The sequence below is a fragment of the Salvelinus sp. IW2-2015 genome, linkage group LG16, assembly GCF_002910315.2.
Source record: "Salvelinus sp. IW2-2015 linkage group LG16, ASM291031v2, whole genome shotgun sequence".
NCBI classification, from domain to species: domain Eukaryota; kingdom Metazoa; phylum Chordata; class Actinopteri; order Salmoniformes; family Salmonidae; genus Salvelinus; species Salvelinus sp. IW2-2015.
The window spans coordinates 3,735,643-3,758,915 of NC_036856.1; the positions used below are offsets into that span (position 1 = coordinate 3,735,643).

A 23,273-nucleotide genomic window follows, 5' to 3' on the forward strand; every position below is an offset into this window, starting at 1 on the left:
AATAGCCACCCTTTTCCTTGATGGCAGCTTTACACCCTCTTGGCATTCTCTCAACCAGCTTCAAGAGGTAGTCACCTGGAATGCATTTCAATTAACAGGTGTGCCTTGTTAAAAGTTAATTTGTGGATTTTTTTTCCTTCTTAATGCGTTTGAGCCAATCAGTTGTGTTGTGACAAGGTAGGGGTGGTATACAGGAGATAGTACTATTTGGTAAAAGACCAAGTCCATATTATGGCAAGAACAGCTCAAATAAGCAAGGAGAAATGACAGCCAATCAATACTTTAACTTCTTGACGCTAGGGGTCAGATTATTATATATATTTTTTTAAATAACGTTCCCAAGGTAAACTGACTATTTCTCAGGTCCAGATCATAGAATATGCATATAATTTACAGATTAGGATAGAAAACACTCCAAAGATTGTCTGTGAGTATAACAAAACTGATTCTGCAGGCGAAAACCTGAGAAAATCTAACCCGGAAGTGATATATATATTTTTTTAATCTGTGTTTCCTGGCCAGTCTTTCTTCCATTTAAAGGGGTATCAACCAGATTCCTTTTCCAATGAATTCCTCAGGCTGTGACCAGGCTTTAGACATAGTTTCAGGCTTTTATTTTGAAAAATGAACGAGATTTTTCAAAAGTAGTCAGGTGTCCTCTGAATAGTTCCTGCGCGCGAGAGGGGAGCTCTCCATTTTCCTTTTCTCTCTTATTGAATAGGTTACGGTCCGGTTGAAATATTATCGATTATGTTTGTTAAAAACAACCTGAGGATTGATTATAAAAAACATTTGACATGTTTCTACGACCATTACGGATACTTTTTGGAATTTTGTAGGTTTCTGAACATAACGCGCAACCTAACTGCCGTTTTTTTGTTATAAAAGTGATATTTATCGAACAAAAAGAACATTTGTTGTGTAACTGGGAGTCTCGTGAGTGCAAACATCCGAAGATTATCAAAGGTAAGTGATTAATTTGATTGCTTTTCTGACATTTGTGACCATGTTAATTTGGGGCTAGCTGTTGTAGCATTGATTGATACACTCACAAAAGCTTGGATTTCTTTCTCTGTAAAGCATATTTTCAAAATCTGACACGATAGGTGGATTAGTCGTAAATACTACATGATTCCATATGTGTAATTTCATAGTTTTGATGTCTTCACTATTCTTCTACATTGTAGAAAATAGTAAAAATAAAGAAAAACCCTTGAATGAGTAGGTGTTCTAAAACTTTTGACCGGTAGTATATATATATATATACTACTATATATATATATATATATATTTTTTTTTACACATATTTAACATCCAACATCCTCCAAACTTCCATTCACTTGTATGGGCTACCTTCTGACGAGTCCCGGACCGTAGGGCAAAATGGAGAACAATGTGTTCATGTTCTTTCGGACGCTACAGATGTTTTCGTGAGAAGACCGATTTCTGGGATGTCTCATGGTCAGACAAACAACGCTGTAGCTTGGCCACCTTCCACCACAGGCCGACATAGGCGGATGCAATGTCGACCTATCAACGCATGGGTGCGTCAATAGACTGTTAAGGTTTTTAAAGTATTTAGTATTCTAATTCCTAATTCTATGTGAGTATAGCTCTTCTGCCTGTGTGATTTAGGATGTGAAATCTGACACTTTAAGCTGGGATTTCCCTCCTGCCATTTAATTCGCTCTTCTGACTGTCCATCAACTCCTGGCTGAACCCTATGTCACAGCCAATGACAAAGCACATGCCTGCAATCCTTATGCCGTATTCACCTGCTAGTCGGAACTAGGACACTCTAACTGGTTGAACACAACACGAACCACAACAATTCCAACTAGCACGTGAACGTGGCATTACATCGTAGCGCAGCAGGAGAGAGTGGTTTCGTCACTCTAGCACATTCACTTTATCAAAGTAATGTAAAATAATTCACACATTTAAAATAAAATAAAACACTTTCTATTTGTCATATATGTACAAGATTAATATGAGATGAAAGGCACGTTCCTATCGAGTGCAGGAAGCCAAGTTCGAGCTCGGTGTGAGGTTCACAGTGGTGGGGACAGATGTTTTGATCAAGAAAGATCTTTAGAAAATCTGCACATTTTTTCTGACACTAAACATTCAAATATGTGTTTGAGTTGTTTTATAATTTCATTATACAATAATAAAGATAAAAGCATTCCAGGTGAAGGTGGTTGAGAAAATCCCAAAAGTTTGCAAAGCTGTCATCAAGGAAAAGGGTGGCTATTTGAAGAATCTCAAATATAAAATATATTTTGATTTGTCCAACACTTTTTTGGTTACTACATTTACATTTACATTTACATTTAAGTCATTTAGCAGACGCTCTTATCCAGAGCGACTTACGGGAGGGAGGTTACCGTGGGTCTAGTGCGTCTCGAGTCATGTTTGTACCTGTGAGATTTAGTCTGACTAGCAGAAGTGTTGTCTTCTCTCAGTTGAAACTCAAACACAGAAAAACAACCTAGCTTGTGAACAAAAAAATGTACACTGAACAAAAATATAAATGCAACATGCAACAATTTCAAAGATTTTACCGAGTTACAGTATAAAGAATGAAATCAGTCAACTGAAATAAATTCATTAGGCCCCAATCTATGAATTTCACAACTGGGGAGCCAGGCCCAGCCAATCGGAATGAGTTTTTCCCCACAAAAGTGCTTTATTACAGACATAAATACTCCTCAGCACCTCCTCCCCCTCCTCAGATAATCCCACAGGTGAAGAAGCCGGATGTGGAGGTCCTGGGCTGGCGTGGTTACACGTGGTCTGCGGTTGTGAGGCCGGTTGGATGTACTGCCAAATTCTCTAAAACGATGTTGGAGGTGGCTTATGGTAGAGAAATGAACATTAAATTATCTGGAAACAGCTCTGGTGGACATTCCTGCATTCAGTATGCCAGTTGCACATCTATGGCATTGTGTTGTGTTACAAAACTGCATATTTTGGAGTGGCCTTTTATTGTGTGTCTTTCACTCAGCTCTTCACATGCGCACAGCCCCCAGCCAGGCAGTGTTGCAGCGCGAGGTGGAATAGGCTATATAGGATTCGTAGTTCTTTAACTCTGTGTGATTTAATTTACCAGCTATGAAACAAAATGGCTGAAAAACTTTGAAAGCAGCTACTGCAGCACTTATTTTACTATAAATGTGATCATACTTTAATGATCAGACTATTTTTATTCGCAAATGCGATTGAAATTCTCGCACTGTGGAGCATTGACCACCCGCCAACGTGGCTGGTGAAATAAGACATTTACCCACCAATGCCAAAATCTACCTGCAGGTGACATGTTCATTTTTGGCACTGGTAACAATCAAGGTCGTTACTTTGATTGGTTTCAATTCAAATGGTCAAAAAGAAGAAGGAAAAAAAATGCTTCTTCTCAGGCAATACTTTTTATAGGACTGTTGGGGAGTGGTCTGAGTGAGGGTCCTAATTGGAGGAGCCTAATGGGAGGGACATGTAACCTGAAAACGAGCTGTTATTGGCAGAGAGGAGGGACAACTCTATTTGTTATTGATCGAATAACTTATACCGCCTGGTGATGTCACCAGGTAGTACAAAACCCGACCCTTGCAAAACAAGTTGAAATTTCAGGCGGTCTTTTCAAACAGCTCTTATACTAAAAGTGCTTTTTACAGTACTATTCCAACATAGTGTGTAAATTAATTTAAACCACAAGTAAAATCACGTTTTTTACTGCACTGCCTCTTTAAACATTTCAGTCTTGACCTGAACACTTCTTTATACTTCATAAGGGTATACGGTTATGTGGTTATAAGGTTATGACATGTGTGTAAATGCTGTCATCGTAACATGTTAAAAATAAATAGCTCTTATGTCTGCCATCATCTGTTCGATGTTGTATGAACTTGTTAACTCGCTGACACACCGATCACGTGCTGATATATTGGCTTTGGGCAGTGCAGATGTGTGGAGAGGCTGGCTGACGGACAGGTGGCAGAGCAAATAGCAGCAGGTGAAGGTTAAGCCCCACCTTCACATCGACCCGTCTTAGTGGCATTTATCAAGTTCTTGATATGTTTGTAAATCAGGACATGAGCAAATATGGAAAACACAAAACCCTTTCCAGGACAATTAAGTGTAATATGTTTTCATGGATCCGTATGGAGACTAATGGGTTTTCATGACCATTAAGTGGTCAATTTTCACATAACAAGTGGAGTTTTCAAGTGTAGTGGGTGTTCACATTGTTAATCTAAGTATACGGTTTTGCAGATGTTGTGCAAGCATGGTACAAGCCCAAAGTGGTTCTCAGTGAAATGGAGTAGGTTTACAGACATTTTAACACATTTCAAGAGATGTCAAAATGAGAGGTTATTTCAGCTACTTGGGACATTGGATGTTTTACTGAGATAGGTTGATGTCCAGATTAGTGCAGAGGCATGATGTGTTCACAAAAAGATACAAATCCAGCTTCATTCATTTGATTTTTTGTCTCGTCATAAGCTGCCATTGGGGACCTACAGCCATGACTTGCATAAAGTGTTGGAAGAAACAAACCACGGGGGTGTCTTAAGCAATCATAAAAATGATTTACAATGATTACAAACACAGCACGGCATAAAGGAACACTGATTATTGACACGATAGCAGGTCTGCATAGACAAAAAAGTGTGCTTTATGTACCATGCTCTGTGTCACCTGTAGATTGAGTCTCTCCTTTCAAGCACTCTAATTAAGTATTAGTATTTAGTAATCATTTATTAAAATGTGTACCATTACCATACTCAGAATGACTTACTGACTGCACTTAAAGCTGGTTAAAAAGGTTGGGCTTTTTTTGGATGAATAAAACGACAGAGTACACTTTCAGACAACATTTCTTTAATACAAAGTCAACATATCAACATAAGTCAACATATCTACATACACAGTGGGTTTTAAACCAATCATTGTTTCAGTCAGAAGTAACAGTTTGAAAGCGATAGCACTTGGCCCTCATAAAAAGAAAAACTATTTTGCTTGAGTTTGGGTTCTTCATCTTTTTGTTGGCTGTTGTATGTATATTTTCTATTATTTTGTAGTCATTTTTCTATTTCGTTCATTTCCCCCCTCTGTGGAATATTCCAGTAATTTGGCTGCTGTTGTCAAAAGTCTGGCATCTTTACATGAAGTCAAAGAGTAACACGTTACACAAGCTTCCAAAGACGTCCACTGTCTTGGTTTTTGGCATAACCAAAACCAGTCTTTGAATTCAGTCACAAAAAAGTCCTCCTTTCAAGATTTAGTTCATATGAAATGGTTAGATTCCCACGGTTCTTTTCTCCTGGTCTTTGCATCACACGGCTCCTTCTCACTTAGTCCTGATTCATTCTGCATCCCGTAACAAAACATGGCAACAACAAAAAAAGGAACACAGTATGGTTCTATACAAGTCTTATGTGAGCAAAACATATTACATCGTTTCATGAATCAGGGCCAGTGGTAGTGTAGTTATCTGCCCCTAATGGCTGTGACATCGCACTATGGCCAGTTGCTAAACAGCAAAACTATCTCCTCTTTCTCCCTTTGACTGCCAATGGACTGTCTACTTCTTGGCCTTTTAGGCAGTTGGGAACTAGCACTTCTCCTTTCGGGAGCTTTTGTTTAGGAAAGGAATTGTCCTTTGGTTGCCATCATTTCCAATGTCTGGAGAAGGAAGCAGTGGTCACTTTGCAAGAAACCTGTGCTGAGGCAAATGTTATGGGTCCTCACTGACCTGTCTCATAACAGAGTTAGCTGTGGGTGGCTAATAGGGGATATTGCTAACATGGCATATATGACAAAGAAAGTGGGGACTTAAGAACAGGGAACAGTGGAACACAAATGTTACAAAGGGAGAAAGCACACTTTACAAACACCAGGAACTTTGCAATGAGTAGAACCTTATATTTGCAGTTCAGTCTTTGATTTGAAGTAAGAGAGCATTGAGGGTCAAATTATACAAATACATATAATCTATATATTTGTTTATTTACAGGTATTATATTCTGGATCATAGTTGATATCTAACAAAGGGATAATCATGTTGTGTCTGAAAAGAAAGACAAAATAAAAAGGAGGGGAAAAAAGGACTTCTGAGAAAGAGGGAGATCATAGTCTGTACATGGTCAAAAAGTACAGTACCTTTAGTCTGGCAAATTCATAAAAATGTGTAATAATGTAGTTTGCCTCTAATTGAATGCTTTGTATACTATTTAATCTACTATCTATGAAAATAATACTCAAACGAATACTAATAAGTACTGTTAATGATAATAATAATTTCAACGACAATTAAAAATGCCATCTCCTTATCGGCACAGGTCTACCAAGTGGTAGGAATTAAAAAGGGTTGTAGGAGCGGCGCTCGGCAAGACACCTCCCCTCATTGTTCCCAGAGAAACAAACAATATTTCCCAAGGTTAAGGTTATGGTTACAAAAAAATATATATATACAAAAATCCATCATAATTTTACATGAGTAATTGAACGTTTATGGGTAAAAGAAAAACAACTAAATTCATACTAAGAGTTTGGGTATATTTTTATATTCTGTATTTAAATATATATGTATGTGTGAATGTGCGATATATAAGTATATATGTACACATCCACACAAACACATGTTATACTTAACATTTCTACAGTGAAAAAATAGAATGTATTTTAACATAATATGAACAAATAAGCATTTATTTCTTACTGCTAATTAAAAAAGGTGATACAATATCTCTGTTAAAAAACTAAACCAAAACTAAAATAAAAGTCAGCTATGTAAAGTAAAATAACAATAGTCATCATAATACAACATTAATGTTTCCATAATGTTACAATAACAATAAGGCTTTTTTGGAAATAAGAAAGACTACACACAGTTCCTTTCATCACTCTGTTAGTGTACATACCAATCGAAAACCCTTCACAGAAGCCAATGTAAAAGTATACTCCTGGGTATACCAAAGCACTGACCTCTGATAAAAAAATGAAATTGGGGGCTTTTGAGGGCTTGTTTTTTTTTATCAGACACAAGTACATAGTGCGTAGAATCGGCCCTGCTATCGTTTAGGTTTCACGTGTGGTGATGTGCAATTCATTTGTATCGTGGCTATAACTTTCACATCGCGACATCCCAATCCAACATGGCCACCTCGTCCGCAGTCAACTTCAGTGGCCTTTGACCTATAGGTGGAAGGGAAAAGACTGGAACCTTTCTCTGGGTTGTCAACTCAGTTCCTCACAACTTTTAACTACTTTCCTTCCACTCTTAGTACCATAACTGCAAGAGGACTAGTTTCTCGCTACGCTTGGGACTAAAATGTCTAGTGAGAGATGGAGGGGGGAAGGGGGGGGGGGGGGCAATAACATGTGGATGCGCCTTCAGTCCCAGCCGCCTGGGTGCGAACTGCCACGACCAGTCCAGGCACCTGTCTCTTATACACATCTAGATGTGTATAAGAGACAGGAGTTACACTTACAGCATACAGGAGAATAAGCAGCATGTTTGGTATTGACAGAAAACTCCCAGAAATACAAGTAATTGTAAGACAAAAGTAACAAATGATTACAATGGGTTGTTGGTCACTGTACACGTTTGCGGAGAGCCCAGTTGCCGCCATTCACCATTCATTCCCCGACCTCATGTGGTGATTTCACTCGTTGTAGCCGAAAGGCCGCCTGAGCTCACCATTCAAAATGGCGGACACTGCACCAGTAACTCATGGCACAACTAGTCCTGAACGAAGAGTGATCGTAAAAAGTAATGGGACATGGTTGTCATTTCTCTGGTCTTGCAAGAGCGGTCATCTACCCAGTGTCCTTGGCGACCGAGGCTAAGAGAGATATATCAGTGGTTACTGTATAAACATGTGGGGTTTGTTCTCAACAGCACCAAAAAAATGGTCCACAAGTCAAGTGCTGGAGAAACTGACACAGTAAATTGATTGAATTGGCATTTGACAAAATCCACCTATGGTAGTCACTTTAAGACACCGTCCTCACTTTCACCCAGACTATTCTTTACTGCAGAGGCTCCTCTTCTCCCAAAGAGTTGAAGGGTAATAGGGATGCCCTTTGTGAGTATGATGGACACTTGAAGAGTTGCGAGTTTGGAGTTTGAAAGGTCATACCAGAACTATGGGCAGTAGAAGTTCTCTTGCTAGAAAGAGATGAGAGTGGTAGGGGGTACCGAATTGGGGGTTGACTTCTCTTGCCAGCACCTTAGCGTTAACTCAGTGTGTTATCGGTGTGCAACGTTTTTGGGGGACAATCATCTGTGTACACAGGCAACCACAGTTAGGCCATCAAAAGTGTTCATCAACAATTAGGAACTCTGAACTTCTGCTCTAACATGTTAAAAAATGAGACCGCTTCCCTCATCCAAGCTACATCCAGTCCACCCTTTTCTCAGCTTCTCAATTCTTTAGCTTTTTTTTTTTTTTTTTTACCTCAGTCACGTTCACCCGGTCACTTTTCCTTCATTCGCTGTTATCTCTGTATTGTTTGCACGTAGTATTTTTTTTTTTTAAAGATGTCCACAAAATGTTTACAATGTCAACCGCCACATCTGAACACTTGAGGTAAGGTTAGCAGTCTGACACTTTTGATTATTCCCACCCCACAGCTTGAGCCACCACTTTTGGTTCCTTTCTCCCGAGTGAGGGCGTCAGCTGGTTTTGCTGTTGGAATCGTTTACACTTTCCTCACCGGCATCAAAGTCCATTAGGTCCAATTGGAATTGCACTATTGTTTGTGTTTTAAATGGATTTCTTTACAACAACAAAAAATCTACAATTAGTTTGCTTTCCTGTTGGTTGAATTTTGTTTTCTGTTTGTTGTTGTTGTGTTTGTTGTTGTTGTTGTTGTCATTTCAAATTTCAAGCAAGTTTCTATGGCTCAGGAGACTGTTGAGGGGGACAACGGTTCGGGGGACGAGATGGCTTTTTACGTTGCATAGTGATCAAAGCTTCCTAGGTACTCCAGACCCGCCTGGTAGGAAAACTGATATTCATCCTGCATAGACAAAAGACAAAATATTAAACGTTAATATCACGTTGTGATAGCAACAAAAAAGAGAATACTCCACTGTAATACAACAAAGCCAGCAGCTCCAAGACTACCAGACAGTACCAATGCTAACACAATTCTGATGCGTATTCTTAGCACCCATGGCCAAACTACATAAACAAAACACAAGGACCACAACATCCACAAAGGCCTGTGGGTCTAGAGCAGAGACGTCAAACTCTTTTTCCTGCGGCCTGCATTTGGTCTTCCCCGAGGTCCGGAGGTTGCACTTAAAATGTATTAAAATTCATGCCGTCAAAATTAGCAAAAAATTGTTCTCTTTCTATCACTTTTGGAATTTTTCGATGCTCCCTGACTGTCTAGCTTTCATTTTGATAACTGTTAGCAAGCTGGCCAGAGTGAGGAGACTATAACTCTCGGTCCATTATCACTTCGACACCGTTTCAATTTTGCTTTTAGTCATTTAAATGTCGATTGAGATCGTTTTTCATGATACCTTTTTTAAATAAAATTTTAAAAATACTCAAAACCACCCACAGGTCAGATTGAATAGGCTCACCCTAGGGCCTTGAGTTTCACACACGTGGTCTAGAGTGACCTCTCACCTCTGTCTGCACCATGGCCGGCCTCTGTGTCCGCAGCATCTTGACCGTTTGGAAGATGTCCACCACGCCCTCGTAGCGCATCCTCTCCAGCACGATGCTGAGCGTGATGAAAACACCGGTCCGGCCAACTCCCGCACTGGAAAAACAACAACACGCACAACAGATGAAGTCCAACTATTACACCAAGAGCTCTACCTTGTGTACATTATTTAAGTTGTCTAAAGTGTATTGGCTGGTTTAAAGCTAGAGTCCTTTATTGAAACAATACCAAAGCATCCACCCCACCTCTGTTTTGGTAAAAAGCTGAGGGATGGGCCCGGAGAGAGATGTAACCACTCTCAAATTCATAGAGAGAGCCATGGATGCAAGGACTGACCATCCCATGATATTAAAATTGTAGGTTGAACCATGTTTTGAGGCTAGTTTACATTTACATTACTTATAAACATTGGAGTAAAACAAGCGTATATTTTGGATTCTGACGTAGAACGACAGTTTAACTAAGCTCATGAGGCATGTATAAGTTATATTCTTCAAGAATCAATCGGCATTTATCATTCATTAATATGTAAAAAACATAAAACTATGCAGCAACTTCGGCTTTAAAATGAAGCCGAAATCCTAGACTTAAAAAGTATGAATGAATGGAGAATCTCCATTGAACATTATTCTTAGTCTAGGGCTAGATTTATGAATCTGTGTCCAGGAAACCAGCCCTAAATATGGGTCTAGGGAAATCAAGTTCTAGTAACAGCTATTATATGTGTCCATTTGGTTCATTCTATGTTCTTTCTCCTGTCCCTGGATACCAGTCATCATCTGCCGTTGCTAGACAGTTTAACGCCTGGCTTTAAAATGATCATGTGAGAGATAATCTTGATGTGAGGAACGTACACATTCCACTTTGATGCCCGCCCACACAACACGACATGAACACACACACACATGCACGTACACAATCTCGAAAGCATTCGTGCACACACACACACACACACCCGCATATGAGCATGCACGCACGCACGCACACACGCAATGCATACATGGTCGCACGTACAGTTGAAGTCAGAAGTTTACATACACTTAGGTTGGAGTCATTAAAACTCGTTTTCAACCACTCCACAAATTTCTTGTTAACAGACTATAGTTTTGGCAAGTCGGTTAGGACATCTACTTGTGCATAACACAAGTCATTTTTCCAAAAATTGTTTACAGACAGATTATTTCGCAAATGGGTCTTCCAAATGGACAATGACCCCAAGCATACTTCCAAAGTTGTGGAAAAATGGCTTAAGGACAACAAAGTCAAGGTATTGGAGTGACCATCACAAAGCCCTGACCTCAATCCCATAGACAATTTGTGGGCAGAACTGAAAAAGCGTGTGGGAGCAAGGAGGTCTACAAACCTGACTCAGTTACACCAGCTCTGTCAGGAGGAATGGGCCAAAATTCACCCAACTTATTGTGGGAAGCTTGTTGAAGACTACACGAAACACTTGACCCAAGTTATACATTTTAAAGGCAATGCTACCAAATACTAATTGAGTGTATAAACTTCTGACCCACTGGGAATGTGATGAAAGAAAAGCTGAAATAAATCATTCTCTCTACTATTATTCTGACATTTCACATTCTTAAAATAAAGTGGTGATCCTAACAGACAGGGATTTTCACTAGGATTAAATGTCAGGAATTGAGAAACTGAGTTTAAATGTATTTGGCTAAGGTGTATGTAAACTTCCGACTTCAACTGTATGTACACAATAACAAACAAATGCGCGCACACACACACGGACACGCACCCACATATGAGCACGCACGCAAGCACGCACACACACACACACACACACTTTGCATCATTAAGCCCCCATTGCAAACCTTTTCCTGCAACAGTCCCCAGAAATAGGGCGAGTCTTAACTCTGATCCTGAAATACTTGAGGGCTGTCTCCGTAAGCTACTTTGGTGTGAAATGACTTCCACTTCACCAATGGAACAATAATTGATTTGACAACAGATTAATTTTTCTCTCTTACCCGCCCCATGACAGTTTCTGAAAGGTTACAATGTTGTTGTTTTTTACCAAAGATAACTTTGACCATTTTCTACCTCGAAAACTTCTGACAGTAGATTGACCGAACAAGACACCAGCGACAAAACCTCCCCCTCCAAAAAAACTCAACGTGGACACTATGCCACCACAAAGTCTACCCCCTTCTGTCCTTTCAACCCCCCCCCCCCCCCCCCCTCCTCCATTCCTACACACCAACCCCATCCTCTCCTGGAGTGTGGAGAAAGCTCATCCTAGGGAGCTAGTCACAGCTTGTCATATGGCTCTTAAACTCCATCAAACCCTTTTAAATAGATAGACTTCCAAATCTAACCGCCGTGGAAAGCAGCATTGAATGAGAGGATTTACACTCCCATTCACAGAAAGTAATCAGGCAATTAATGACAAAAAGCGTGTGGCTCTATTAGATAGGAATTGGGGAGGCAGTAGAATAGAGAGAAAGAGAGAGGGAGAGAGAGAGTTGTTTGTTTGATTGTTTATTTGGATCCCCATTCGCTTTTGCAGAGGCAGCAGTTATTCTTCCTGGGGTTCACAAAAAACCTAAAACATGACAAGTAAAAATAATAATAATAATAATAATAATACAAACAATACAACTAAATACTGTACATAACGTGTGTGTTAGAGTGTGTCTGTGTGTGTGTCCCCTCAAAGTCCCCGCCGTACCATGAGATGTTGTTTAATTTTTTTTTTTAAAAGGTCATTTTGCTGTTTGCTTGAGTAAGTGGAGATGGAAGGAAGTTCCATGTAATCATGGCTCTGGGGACCTGGGGACTGTGAAGAAACCCTTGGTGGCCTGTCTTCTTGGGTAATGTATGACCTGAATGTTATTTGATTATGCAGACAATGTGGAATTTTCATCACAGTAATATTTCTCGTTAAAACTCGAAGAGAAGCAGTTATTCTCTCGTCAATCCACAACCAGGATAGATGTTGTTGATGTTAGTTCTGTGTCTGCAGTTAAGGGCAAGGTGCGCTGCTCTGTTTTGAGCCAGCTGCAACTTTGCTACGTCTTTCTTTGCTGCACTTGACCATATTACCAGACAGGAATCAAGACGGGACAAGACCAGAACCTGAACAACTAGTACAGTTGATTTTTGTGTCAAAAAACGCTAAGGGGTTGGGTTAAATGCGGAAGACACATTTCAGTTGAATGCATTCAGTTGTGCAACTGACTAGGTATCCCCCTTTCCCTTTCCTTCACAACAACTTTAGCAATATGACGTGCCCATGATAATTGACCATCCGGCTTCCTCAACTTGCTCAATGGTCACACCCTTTATACACAACTCCAGCTGAGGTTTAGGTCATAGAGAATGTGCTCAACCAAATGAAATGCTTTTAGTTCTTAGACATATTTAAGACCAGTTTATTATTAACTTCTCTAGGATAGGGGGCAGCATTTTCACTTTTGGATAAATAGCGTGCCCAATTTCAACTTCCTTCTACTCATCCCCAGAATATAAGATATGCATATTATTAAGTAGATTTGGATAGAAAACACTCTGAAGTTTCTAAAACTGCTTGAATCATGTCTGTGAGTATCACAGAACTTATGTAGCAGGCAAAACCCCGAGGACTAACCATTCAGATTATTTTTTGTTGTTGAGGTCACCATCTGTTCAATGAGTTTTCATTGGGATACTAGATTTCTAATCAACCTGTTTGCAGTTCCTACCGCTTCCACTGGATGTCACCAGTCTTTGGAAATAGGTTGAGGTTATTCCTTTGTGCAATGAAGAAGAACGGCCATCTGGAATCAGTGTAACGTTATGTGTACTGTTTGAGAGTTGCGCAAGACTAGAAAAGTATCGTTAGTTTGTTGTCCTCCTGTATTGAAAACAGATAGACCCGTCTTCAATTTGATCGATTATTAACGTTTACAAATACCTTAAGTTGTATTACAAAAGTAGTTTGAAATGTTTTGGCAAAGTTTAGAGGTAATTTTTTAGATATTTTGTAGTGACGTTGCGCAAATTGGAAGCTGTTTTTTTCTGGATCAAACGCGCCAAATAAATTGACATTTTGGACATATATGGACGGAATTAATCGAACAAAAGGACCATTTGTGATGTTTATGGGACATATTGGAGTGCCAACAAAAGAAATTCGTCAAAGGTAAGGCATGATTTATATTTTATTTCTGCGTTTTGTGTTGCGCCTGCAGGGTTGAAATATGCTACACTCTCTTTGTTTACTGTTGTGCTATCATCAGATAATAGCATCTTATGCTTTCGCCGAAAAGCCCTTTTGAAATCTGACATGTTGGCTGGATTCACAACGAGTGTAGCTATAATTTGGTATCTTATATGTGTGATTTAATGAAAGTTTGATTTTAAATCATTTTTTAAAATTTGGCGCTCTACAAGCGTCCCACATATCCCAGAGAGGTTAATCACCTATTCGGATACTGACTGTAAATCTCAGCGAACTTTCAGTGAGCTCACTGGCTTTGGGTGCTGACGTGTTGAGTGTGAAATCGTCCGCATACATAGTAATTATAGCTTTGTGTAAGGGCGAATCACTTGTAAAAAATAGAGAAGAGTAATGGTCCAAGGCAACTGCCCTGAGGGACACTGCACTGTACATATCTGATGTTAGAGAAGCTTCCACCGAAGAACACTCTCTGGGTTCTACTGATTTGGAAGATTGAGTAAAGTGAAGGGGAAAATGCAAGGCAGAGGGCCTAGAGAGCTGCCCTGCGGTACACCACACTTTACATGTTTGACATAAGGGAAGATTCCATTAAAGAAAACCCTTTGAGTTATATTAGATATATAGCTCTGAATCCACAATATGGCAGAGGTTGAAAAGCCATAACACAAGTTTTTTCAAGAACAGGTCAATAATATCAAAGGGTGCACTGAAATCTAACAGTACACCTCACACAATCTTCTTATTATCAATTTCTTTCAACCAATCATAAGTAATTTGTGTCAGTGCAGTACATGTTGAGTGCCTTTCTCTATAAGCATGCTGAAAGTAAGTTGTTAATTTGTTTACAGAGAAATAGCATTGTATTTGGTCAAACACAATTTTTCCCAACAGTTCGCTAAGAGCTGGCAGCAAGCTTATAGGTCTGCTGTTAGAACCAGTAAAGGCCGCTTTACCACTCTTGGGTAGTAGAGTTACTTTGGCTTCCCTCCAGGCCTGAGGACAAAGACTTTCCTCTAGGCTCAGATTAAAAATATGACAGATAGGAGTGGCTATAGAGTCAGCTACCATCCTCAGTAGCTTTCCATCTAAGCTGTCAATGCCAGGAGGTTTGTCATTATTGATCGATTACAATCATTTTCCCAACTCTCCCACACTAACTTTACAAAATTCAAACTTGCAATGCTTTTCTTTATTTGTCATCATTATTTGTTATTTTCTATGCATGAATACAATTGGTCCCTGTTCGTTGTTGGCATTTCCTGCCTAAGTTTGCCCACTTTGCCAATCAAATAATCATTAAAATAATTGGCAACATCAAATGGTTTTGTGATGAATAAGCCATCTGATTCAATGAAAGATGGAGTTGAAATTGTCTTTCTGCCCATGATTTCATTTAAAGTACTCCAAAGTTGTATACAATTGATCTTGGCTTCATAATACAGTTTCTTCTTCTTTTTGTTGAGTTTAGTCACACAATTTGCAGTAAGTAAGCCAGTCAGATGTGCAGCCAGAATTATTAGCCACTCTTTTTGCACCATCTCTTTCAACCATAGAGTTTTTCATTTCCTCATCAATCCATGGAGCCTTAACAGTTCTAACAGTCAGTTTCTTAACTGGTTTATGTTTATCAATAATTGGAAGAAGCAAATTCATAAATACATCAAGTGCAGCATCTGGATGCTCCTCATTAATCACATCAGACCAACAAATATTTTTAACATCATCCACATAAGAGTCACATTCAAAATATGTTGTATGCTCTCTTATACACTATTTTAGGCCCAGCTGTTGGAACTTTGGCTTTCCTGGATATAGCCACTATATTGTGATCACTGCATCCAATGGGTACGGATACAGCTTTAGAACAAAGTTCTACAGTATTAGTAAAAATGTGATCGATACATGTGGATGATCTTGTTCCTGTAGTGTGTGTAAACACCCTGGTAGGTTGATTAATAACCTGAACCAGATTACAGCCACTGGTTACAGTAAGAAGCTTCCTCTTGAGCGGACAGCTTGCTGAAAACCAGTCAAGATTCAGGTCCCCAAGAAAGTAGACCTCTCTGTTCTTATCACATACTGTACACTATCAAGCATTTCACACACATTATTTCGATACTGACTGTTAGCACTTGGTGGCCTATAGCAACACCCCAAAAGAAAAGGCTTTAGATGTGCCAAGTGAACCTGCAACCACAACACTTCAAAAACACTTGACATGAGATCCTCTCTAAGCATTACAGGGATATGGCTCTGAATATATACAGCAACACCTCGCCCATAAGCATTTCTGTCTCCTCTATATATATGTTATATCCTTGTTTTGCTACTGCTGTATCATCAAAATAATTATCTAAGTCTCAGAAATGGCTAATATATGAATGTTATCTGATTTTAGCAAGTTATTGATTTCATGAACCTTATTTCTAAGGCTCCATATATTAATATGGGCTATTTTCAGCCCTTTCCTCGGTAGCTTATCAGAGAGACATAATACTGAAAAGAGCAAACAAAGCAAGAGAAAAAATATACATTCAGCAGTGAATTAATCAATAGGTGTGTGTGTGTGTGTGTGTGTGTGTGTGTGTGTGTGTGTGTGTGTGTGTGTGTGTGTGTGTGTGTGTGTGTGTGTGTGTGTGTGTGTGTGTGTGTGTGTGTGTGTGTGCAGCGGGGTTAAAGCTACAAACCCATAGGCTTGGCTCTCTAATCCCTTCCAGGCTTCTGGGAGGGAGGGTGGACAATGAGCCTGTCATAGCTGATGTAAGCAATGTCCCCACGCACTCAGGCAGCTTTCATGGCTGGGATCAGTTCCTTCCTCTTCTGGCGCACAGCTTCAGAATAGTCCTCGTTGAGGAAGATATAAGTTCCTCTCAAGTTCTTGGCTCTTTCCAGAACAGCTACCTTGTCCTTGAACCTCAGGAACTTGACAACTATGGCCCTGGGCCTGTCACCTGGGCCGATGGTGGGTTTTCCAGTCCTGTGGGTGTGCTCCACCTCAATCCTCCTGTGGTCCATCTTCAATTTCTCAGCAATCATTTCCCTCACTTTGTCCTCAGATTCCGCCCAGGTCTCATGTGGAGATTCTGCAATTCCGTCCACAACCATGTTGTTCCGCCTTGATTGTTGACATGGGTTCACATGGGTTCACACACACAACTGATGTCCTCTCTCAATGACTTACATATTGCTGTCATCTTGCCTTTCTCCTGATTCAACTCATCGAGCTGACCCTGGGAGAACTGCAAACTGTTCTTCAAGTCCTGGACCTCTCTGGTCAGGTCGACCATTCTTTTATTAGTAGAATCGACAAGTATTTGGACAAAACACTTGAAGCTATTTCTTGTTGTTGTAACAACTGCTTGTAGGTCTCTTTTTGTTTGTTTAAAAGATCCTTCACGTGTGATAGAGAGACACCACTGTCCTCAACGGTATTCCCGCCAGCTTTGGTCTTTGTCATGGTAGCTAGCAACGTAGGTTACGCTGTTAATCCTGGCAGTTCCAGACAGGGCAGGTCACGGGGAAGATTGAAAACAACAAACAGCAGGGATCTAGACAGCCCAAACCCGGGACAATCCGAGGTCCCAGCCACAATGGCTAACTGCTAGCCTGATATACAGCTAGCTTGATATGCAGCTTGATAATAGCTCCTCAGACCCGTCCTTGGTCGGCATAATCACTGGAAAGAGACAAGCAGTCCCAGCAACTGACGCCAACTGCATTGCAGGATCCAAACTAAGAAGCTAGCTAGCTACCAAGAACTTTCCAATACACTTTCAAACAACAAACTTTCCAAACAAACAAAGCCAAGCTCTTCTGCGTTCAACAGGAAGTGACGTGAAAATCGAGAGGACAATAGGATAACAAAGGAGGGAACCTACACAGTCCAGACAGACAGACACTCCAGGCAGACAGACAGTAGCTGAGCCCAGTTCTCAGTGTTGGGCTTCCGGAGCTTTCCGAGAAGAGCAACGGTGGGAGGGGGCATCCCTGACTCGTTCCTACTTCCCAGCATGCATTGGGTCAGAACTGAGACGATTTCCGAGGTGTTAGAGTAGTACTGCAATAACACTCCCGGGCCTGTGCTCAAAATGCCAGGTGAAGACAATGCTCTCACTGTATGCGTCCTGAATGGCACCATAGGGCTCTGGTCAAAAGAAGTTCACTATATAGAGAATAGGGTGCCATTTGGCACGTAACCACTGAGCCCTCGCCTTCCTGAGCCGCTGCATTAGCTGTGCCTCCTCTACCAGGCTGCTGGGCTAAATCCTTTCATCAAGAGAGGATAACTCAGCTTTATTGCAGGTCCTAAGACACAGCCCTCTCTCTTAAATGGTATATGCAATGTCTGGCGGTGATATCATATTTTCCCCATGGGAGTATGGTGGTGAAAGTCTGGTGACACAATAATGATGTCCATATAGGTACGTAGATCTAGTGTATAGGTAGATCTCATGTTAGCCTGGTCCTAGATCTGTTTATGCAACCACAGGAGTTGGCTAAACAGTACAAACAGATCTGGGACCAGGCTAGTGTTTGGTGGCTTTGCGAAGGAAAAACGATGCAAAGAGGGAGTTTTTTTTATTTTCAACCAACATGTTGTTTCAATACAATGATGAAACTTTGCAAGTTAGCAGCGTGCAGGGAATTCTTTTCTTAACCATAAACATACTAAGTAACACATTTCAGTGGTACCCCAGAGGTGGTAGTCACACAAATATTTTGGAATATGCTTGCCAAATTAATGACAAAGGTTACCTTGGAAGAAAGAAAACACAATGTGATAAAAATTTATCACACGGGGAATCGTAAAATAAAAATGGCCGAATTATTTCATGTGCCTCCCATTTACAAATGCCAGGCTGCCGCTCCGTGTGATCAATTATGAATGAGCTGAGCCTTAGGCGTTGTAATGGCAGCCCACTGCAGTGGCAGTAAGGAGAGCGAGAGAGAGCGAGAGAAAGAGAGAGATTGATAGAGAGTGAGAGAGAGATTTATAAAGAATGAGAGTGAGAGAGAGAGAGAGAGAGAAAGAGAGAGAGAGAAACATGCATCTGGTCTGTGGAGGACATTAAGACTAGCACCACGGGAGGCTGGTTAGTCTTAATCCCCTTAACAACACAAGGTATCAGCCTGGGAGTCAGACACCCACACACCTACAGACCCAGGATACTGTGTTATATGCTGACATTGTTAGGTACAAATAATGGTGTTGGTCTGAATTATAAAGAACACAGCTGACACGTCTCACACCTACACGCAGGCCCATGTGCGCATGGAGACACACGCAGACACACGCAGACACAAACACACACAGGGCTCTTACCTGCAGTGGACAGAGATGGGTCCGTCCTGGCCGAACTGCTCCTTAGTTTTGTGCACCTGGCCTATGAAGTCTATGAAGCCCTCCCCTGACTTGGGCACCCCCTGCTCCGGCCAATCAGTGAACTGGAACTGCCGCACTGTCCTGGACTGCCCATCCTGAGAAAGGGAAAGAGAAGAAGAATGGATGGAAAGGGTAAGAGATAAGGAAGAGAGGGATGGAGTGAAGGAGAAAGAGGATGATTGAGAAAACGGGAAAGAGAGGAGGATGTAAGGGGAGAGAAGGGATTGGGTCAGTAAAAAACCAAGATCCTTCACTTTACGTCCTCTGTGTCACAGACTCTCTCATTGTCCACGATGATGACCACATACCAAGCAAACAAACGGATTCAGGAACAGAAACAATAACTGTTTCACTACACACCCCAGAGAGAAACTTGATCTGGGGTCAGCGAACCGCCAAGTCCCAACGCTGTCCCTATCTGTGTCTAGTAGACCGCTCAATAACAAGAACTGGTCCAGTTCAACTTCACCCTCATACAACACCACAATGACCTGTCTCCCCTGACGTCCATCTGACAGTCTATCAGTTCTCTTTTTCTCTCAAACTATTTTCTCCCTTTCCAACAGTCTTTCCTTTCTTTCACTTTCTCCCTCTCCCTCCCTCCCTGCCCCCCTCTCTCTCTCTCTCTCTCTCTCTCTGCCTCTCTTTCATTTTAGCTTGTCATTTCTTCGGTGGAATAAGTCCCGGTTAGAGGAAATCAATAGGGCATTTGGCGTGACAAGCGTCCTCTTCTAAACATTGTGTTAAACGGGGTAATCCTGGATGGAGGACTGATGGATGGAGGGACCTGACATGCAAAAAACCACATGCAACCAGGAAGGGAGGAAGACCAATTTGGTGTGGCCACCCACATCGGTGCGGACTGGACTTATACCAATCGAGAAAATTGCTTTATTTGAATCTCTGCCCGAAGAGTAGTCAATTATGGTGGTGTCTTAATCTCAGTAGTCGACTGGAAGAGAAAGGAAACGGTCTCTGAATTTGAATTTGGCAACTGAGGCTGAGGATACGATACCAAAGGCTACGTCCTTATACTCCTCAAACACTCCCTAGTCCTTAGCCTTGTCTTCTTCCTTGATGACCACTGATCATTGAACAGTGTTGATAGGGTTCCACTATGCTGCTTATACCTATCAAGTGATTTCAGGTCCATTGTCAGGAAAGGAGACATGGAAAAGAGGAAAGGAGAGGAGGCTGGCTGTATGTTTAATTGGAACCTAGCCGTACTACACTGAACAAAAATATAAACGCAATATGTAAAGTGTTGGTCCCATGTTTCATGAGCTGAAATGAAAGATTCCCAAAATGTTCCATATGCACAAAAAGCTTATTTATTTCAATTTTGTGGACAAATTAGTTTACATCCATGTTAATGAGCATTTTTCCTTTGCCAAGATATGTTGCATATCAAAAAGCTGATGAAACAGCATGATCATTACACAGGTGCACCTTGTGCTGGGGACAATAAAAGGCCACTCTAAAATGTGCAGTTTTGTCAATTTAGCAGTAGGTCCAAACAGCCTCACAACCACAGACCATGTGTATGGGTTTGTGTGGGCGAGCGGTTTACTGTTGTCAACATTGTGAACAGAGTGCCATGGTGGCGCTGGGGTTATGGAATGGGAAGGCATAAGCTATAGACAACGAACACAATTGCATTTTAGTGATGGCAATTTGAACGCACAGAGATACCGTGACGAGATCCTGAGGCCCATTGACATGCCATTCATTCTCCGCCATCACCTCATGTTTCAGCATGATAATGCACAGCCCCATGTCGCAAGGCTCTACACAATTCCGGGATTTTGAAAATGTCCCAGTTCTGTCATGGCCTGAAGAATCACCAGAGATGTCACCCATTGGGAATGTTTGGGATGGTCTGGATCGCCATTTACGGCAGCGTGTTCCAGTTCCCGCCAATTTCCAGCAACTTCGTACAGCCATTGAAGAGAACATTCCACAGGCCATAAATCAGCAGCCTGGTCAACTCTATGCGAAGGAGATGTGTCGGGCTGCATGAGGCAAGTGGTGGTCACACCAGATACTGACTGGTTTTATGATCCACGACCCTACCTTTTTTTTGAAGGTACTGTATCTGTGACCAACAGATGCATATCTGTATTCCCAGTCATGTGAAATCCATAGACTAGGGCCTAATTAATTTATTTCAATTGACTGACCTCCTTATATGAACTGTAACACAGTCAAACCTTTGAAATTGTTGCATGTTGCATTTATATTTTTGTCCAGTATACATGGAGTCCCAAGCAAAAGGCTAAGAAATCCTAATACTCTCCAAAACACTCCCTAGTCCCTAGCCTTGTCTCATTTCCTTGACGACTATTCTTCAGACTCATCAGTGTAAAAAGTGTCTTTCATTTGACTGTCACAAGCCACTGTTTTCTCTTATCTCTCGCTCACCATTCTGTCGCCTTTCTTTACCTTTGTTTTCCCCCTTTAAACCTCGTTTGAAAACGTTTTGCCTCCCCGCACGGATTAAAAGCGAAGGAGGAGAAAAACAAACAACAACACAATTAATGAAGCGCGCAGAGACAAATCTAAATAAATACATTTAACACACAACCTTAGGGTCTGCGCACTGTGTCAAATTGTGTGATTAAATACGTGACTGCCTCGCTAGCAGAGACAACTGAAGTGTGGAGTCTCTGCTATTGCATGCGCACGCGCACGCGCACGCACACACACACAACCCGACCCTTTCCACACAGGCACACCAACCACCTCCCATTCCCTCCTCCTCTCTCCCACCCGCCCACCTCTCTCGCTCCTTTCCTCGTCCGTCTCCCTCTCTTCCTCCAGTCATCTCTGATTAGAGGTCCCTTTCATTTCTTAGTGAGACCTTACGCGTGCGGCCCAACCTGATTACTGGAGTGGGCCGCTTTGATGATTCAATCACAATTAACACAGCCTAGAATCACCGCTGCAGCTGCCGCTCCAGTCCACCTTTCCCAGGCACTCCTTAGTGTGTGTGTGTGTGTGTGTGTGTGTGTGTGTGTGTGTGTGTGTGTGTGTGTGTGTGTGTGTGTGTGTGTGTGTGTGTGTGTGTGGTAGGGGAAGGTATAGTTTGTGTGTGTGGTACCTAGAGCATCAGCTTAAGCAGCATTTATGTCTAATCTGCCCAGTGGGAGTTGCAGGAGGCTGAGTGCTAGGCCAGTGTGTAAAGTGTTTTTTTCCCCCAGACCAACATGAGTGCTCCTAACTAGCCGCCATGCTGGCTCAAGCAGCAATCCAACATGTCCGCCAGTCCCAGGTGGGCTAGTGTTCTGCAGTGCAGTTACTGCTACATTGGACACAAAATGGTAGCCTGTACTGTAGAATGGGCCTTAGTGCTTAAACAGACCACGGACAATCATATTATCATAGAAATGGTTGTGGTCTCATGCACTTTCCTTAAAATGGGCGAATGGCACACATATATGAAAAGGACAAAAAGGCACTGTACGCTCTTTCATCAGGTCAAAACTCTCTCTGGGTTTAAATATTGTCATTAATAGGGGCAATCTGGGATCCTCTCCAACCCAATCCCTCAGGTGTTTACCAAAACAGTGGCGGAGTGGCCACTTTGTTGTTGTTTGAACTACAGATTGCCCCTTTAAAGGTGGTATAAGGAGCAATCATACGAGCATACTCTTGACACTCTTGACACATACCCTATCAGCACTGTATTGTCATGTGATGGAGGAAAATGGCCTCAATCAGTTTGCTTTCTCAAGCCTCGCTGATGATACAAGCGAAAGGTTGAATGGAATATACACTAGGCATGCAGACTGATTAGGACAGTCTCAATTCGTCGGGGCATGGACTTTACAAGGTGTCGAAAGCATTCGGGATGCTGGCCCATGTTGACGCCAATGCTTCCCACAGTTGTGTCAAGTTGGCTGGATGTCCTTTGGGTGGTGGACCATTCTTGATACACACGGGAAACTGTTGAAACTACTTGTGTCTTGCCCATTCACCCTCTGACCGGTGCACATACACCATCCTTGCCTCAATTGTCTCAAG

At 41.5% G+C, this 23,273-nt stretch overlaps 1 protein-coding gene across 1 annotated transcript in view; it reads right to left on the minus strand.

Annotated features, from left to right (window-relative positions):
- Window positions 1–7,483: 7,483 nt before the first annotated feature.
- LOC111975548 (receptor-type tyrosine-protein phosphatase S-like) overlaps window positions 7,484–23,273 on the minus strand; it is a 268,179-nt gene continuing 252,389 nt past the window's right edge. The window contains 3 exon segments of the mRNA XM_070447461.1: window positions 7,484–9,024; window positions 9,645–9,780; window positions 19,191–19,345. Coding sequence (XP_070303562.1) covers window positions 8,956–9,024; window positions 9,645–9,780; window positions 19,191–19,345 — 360 coding nt within the window. The 3' untranslated portion in view covers window positions 7,484–8,955.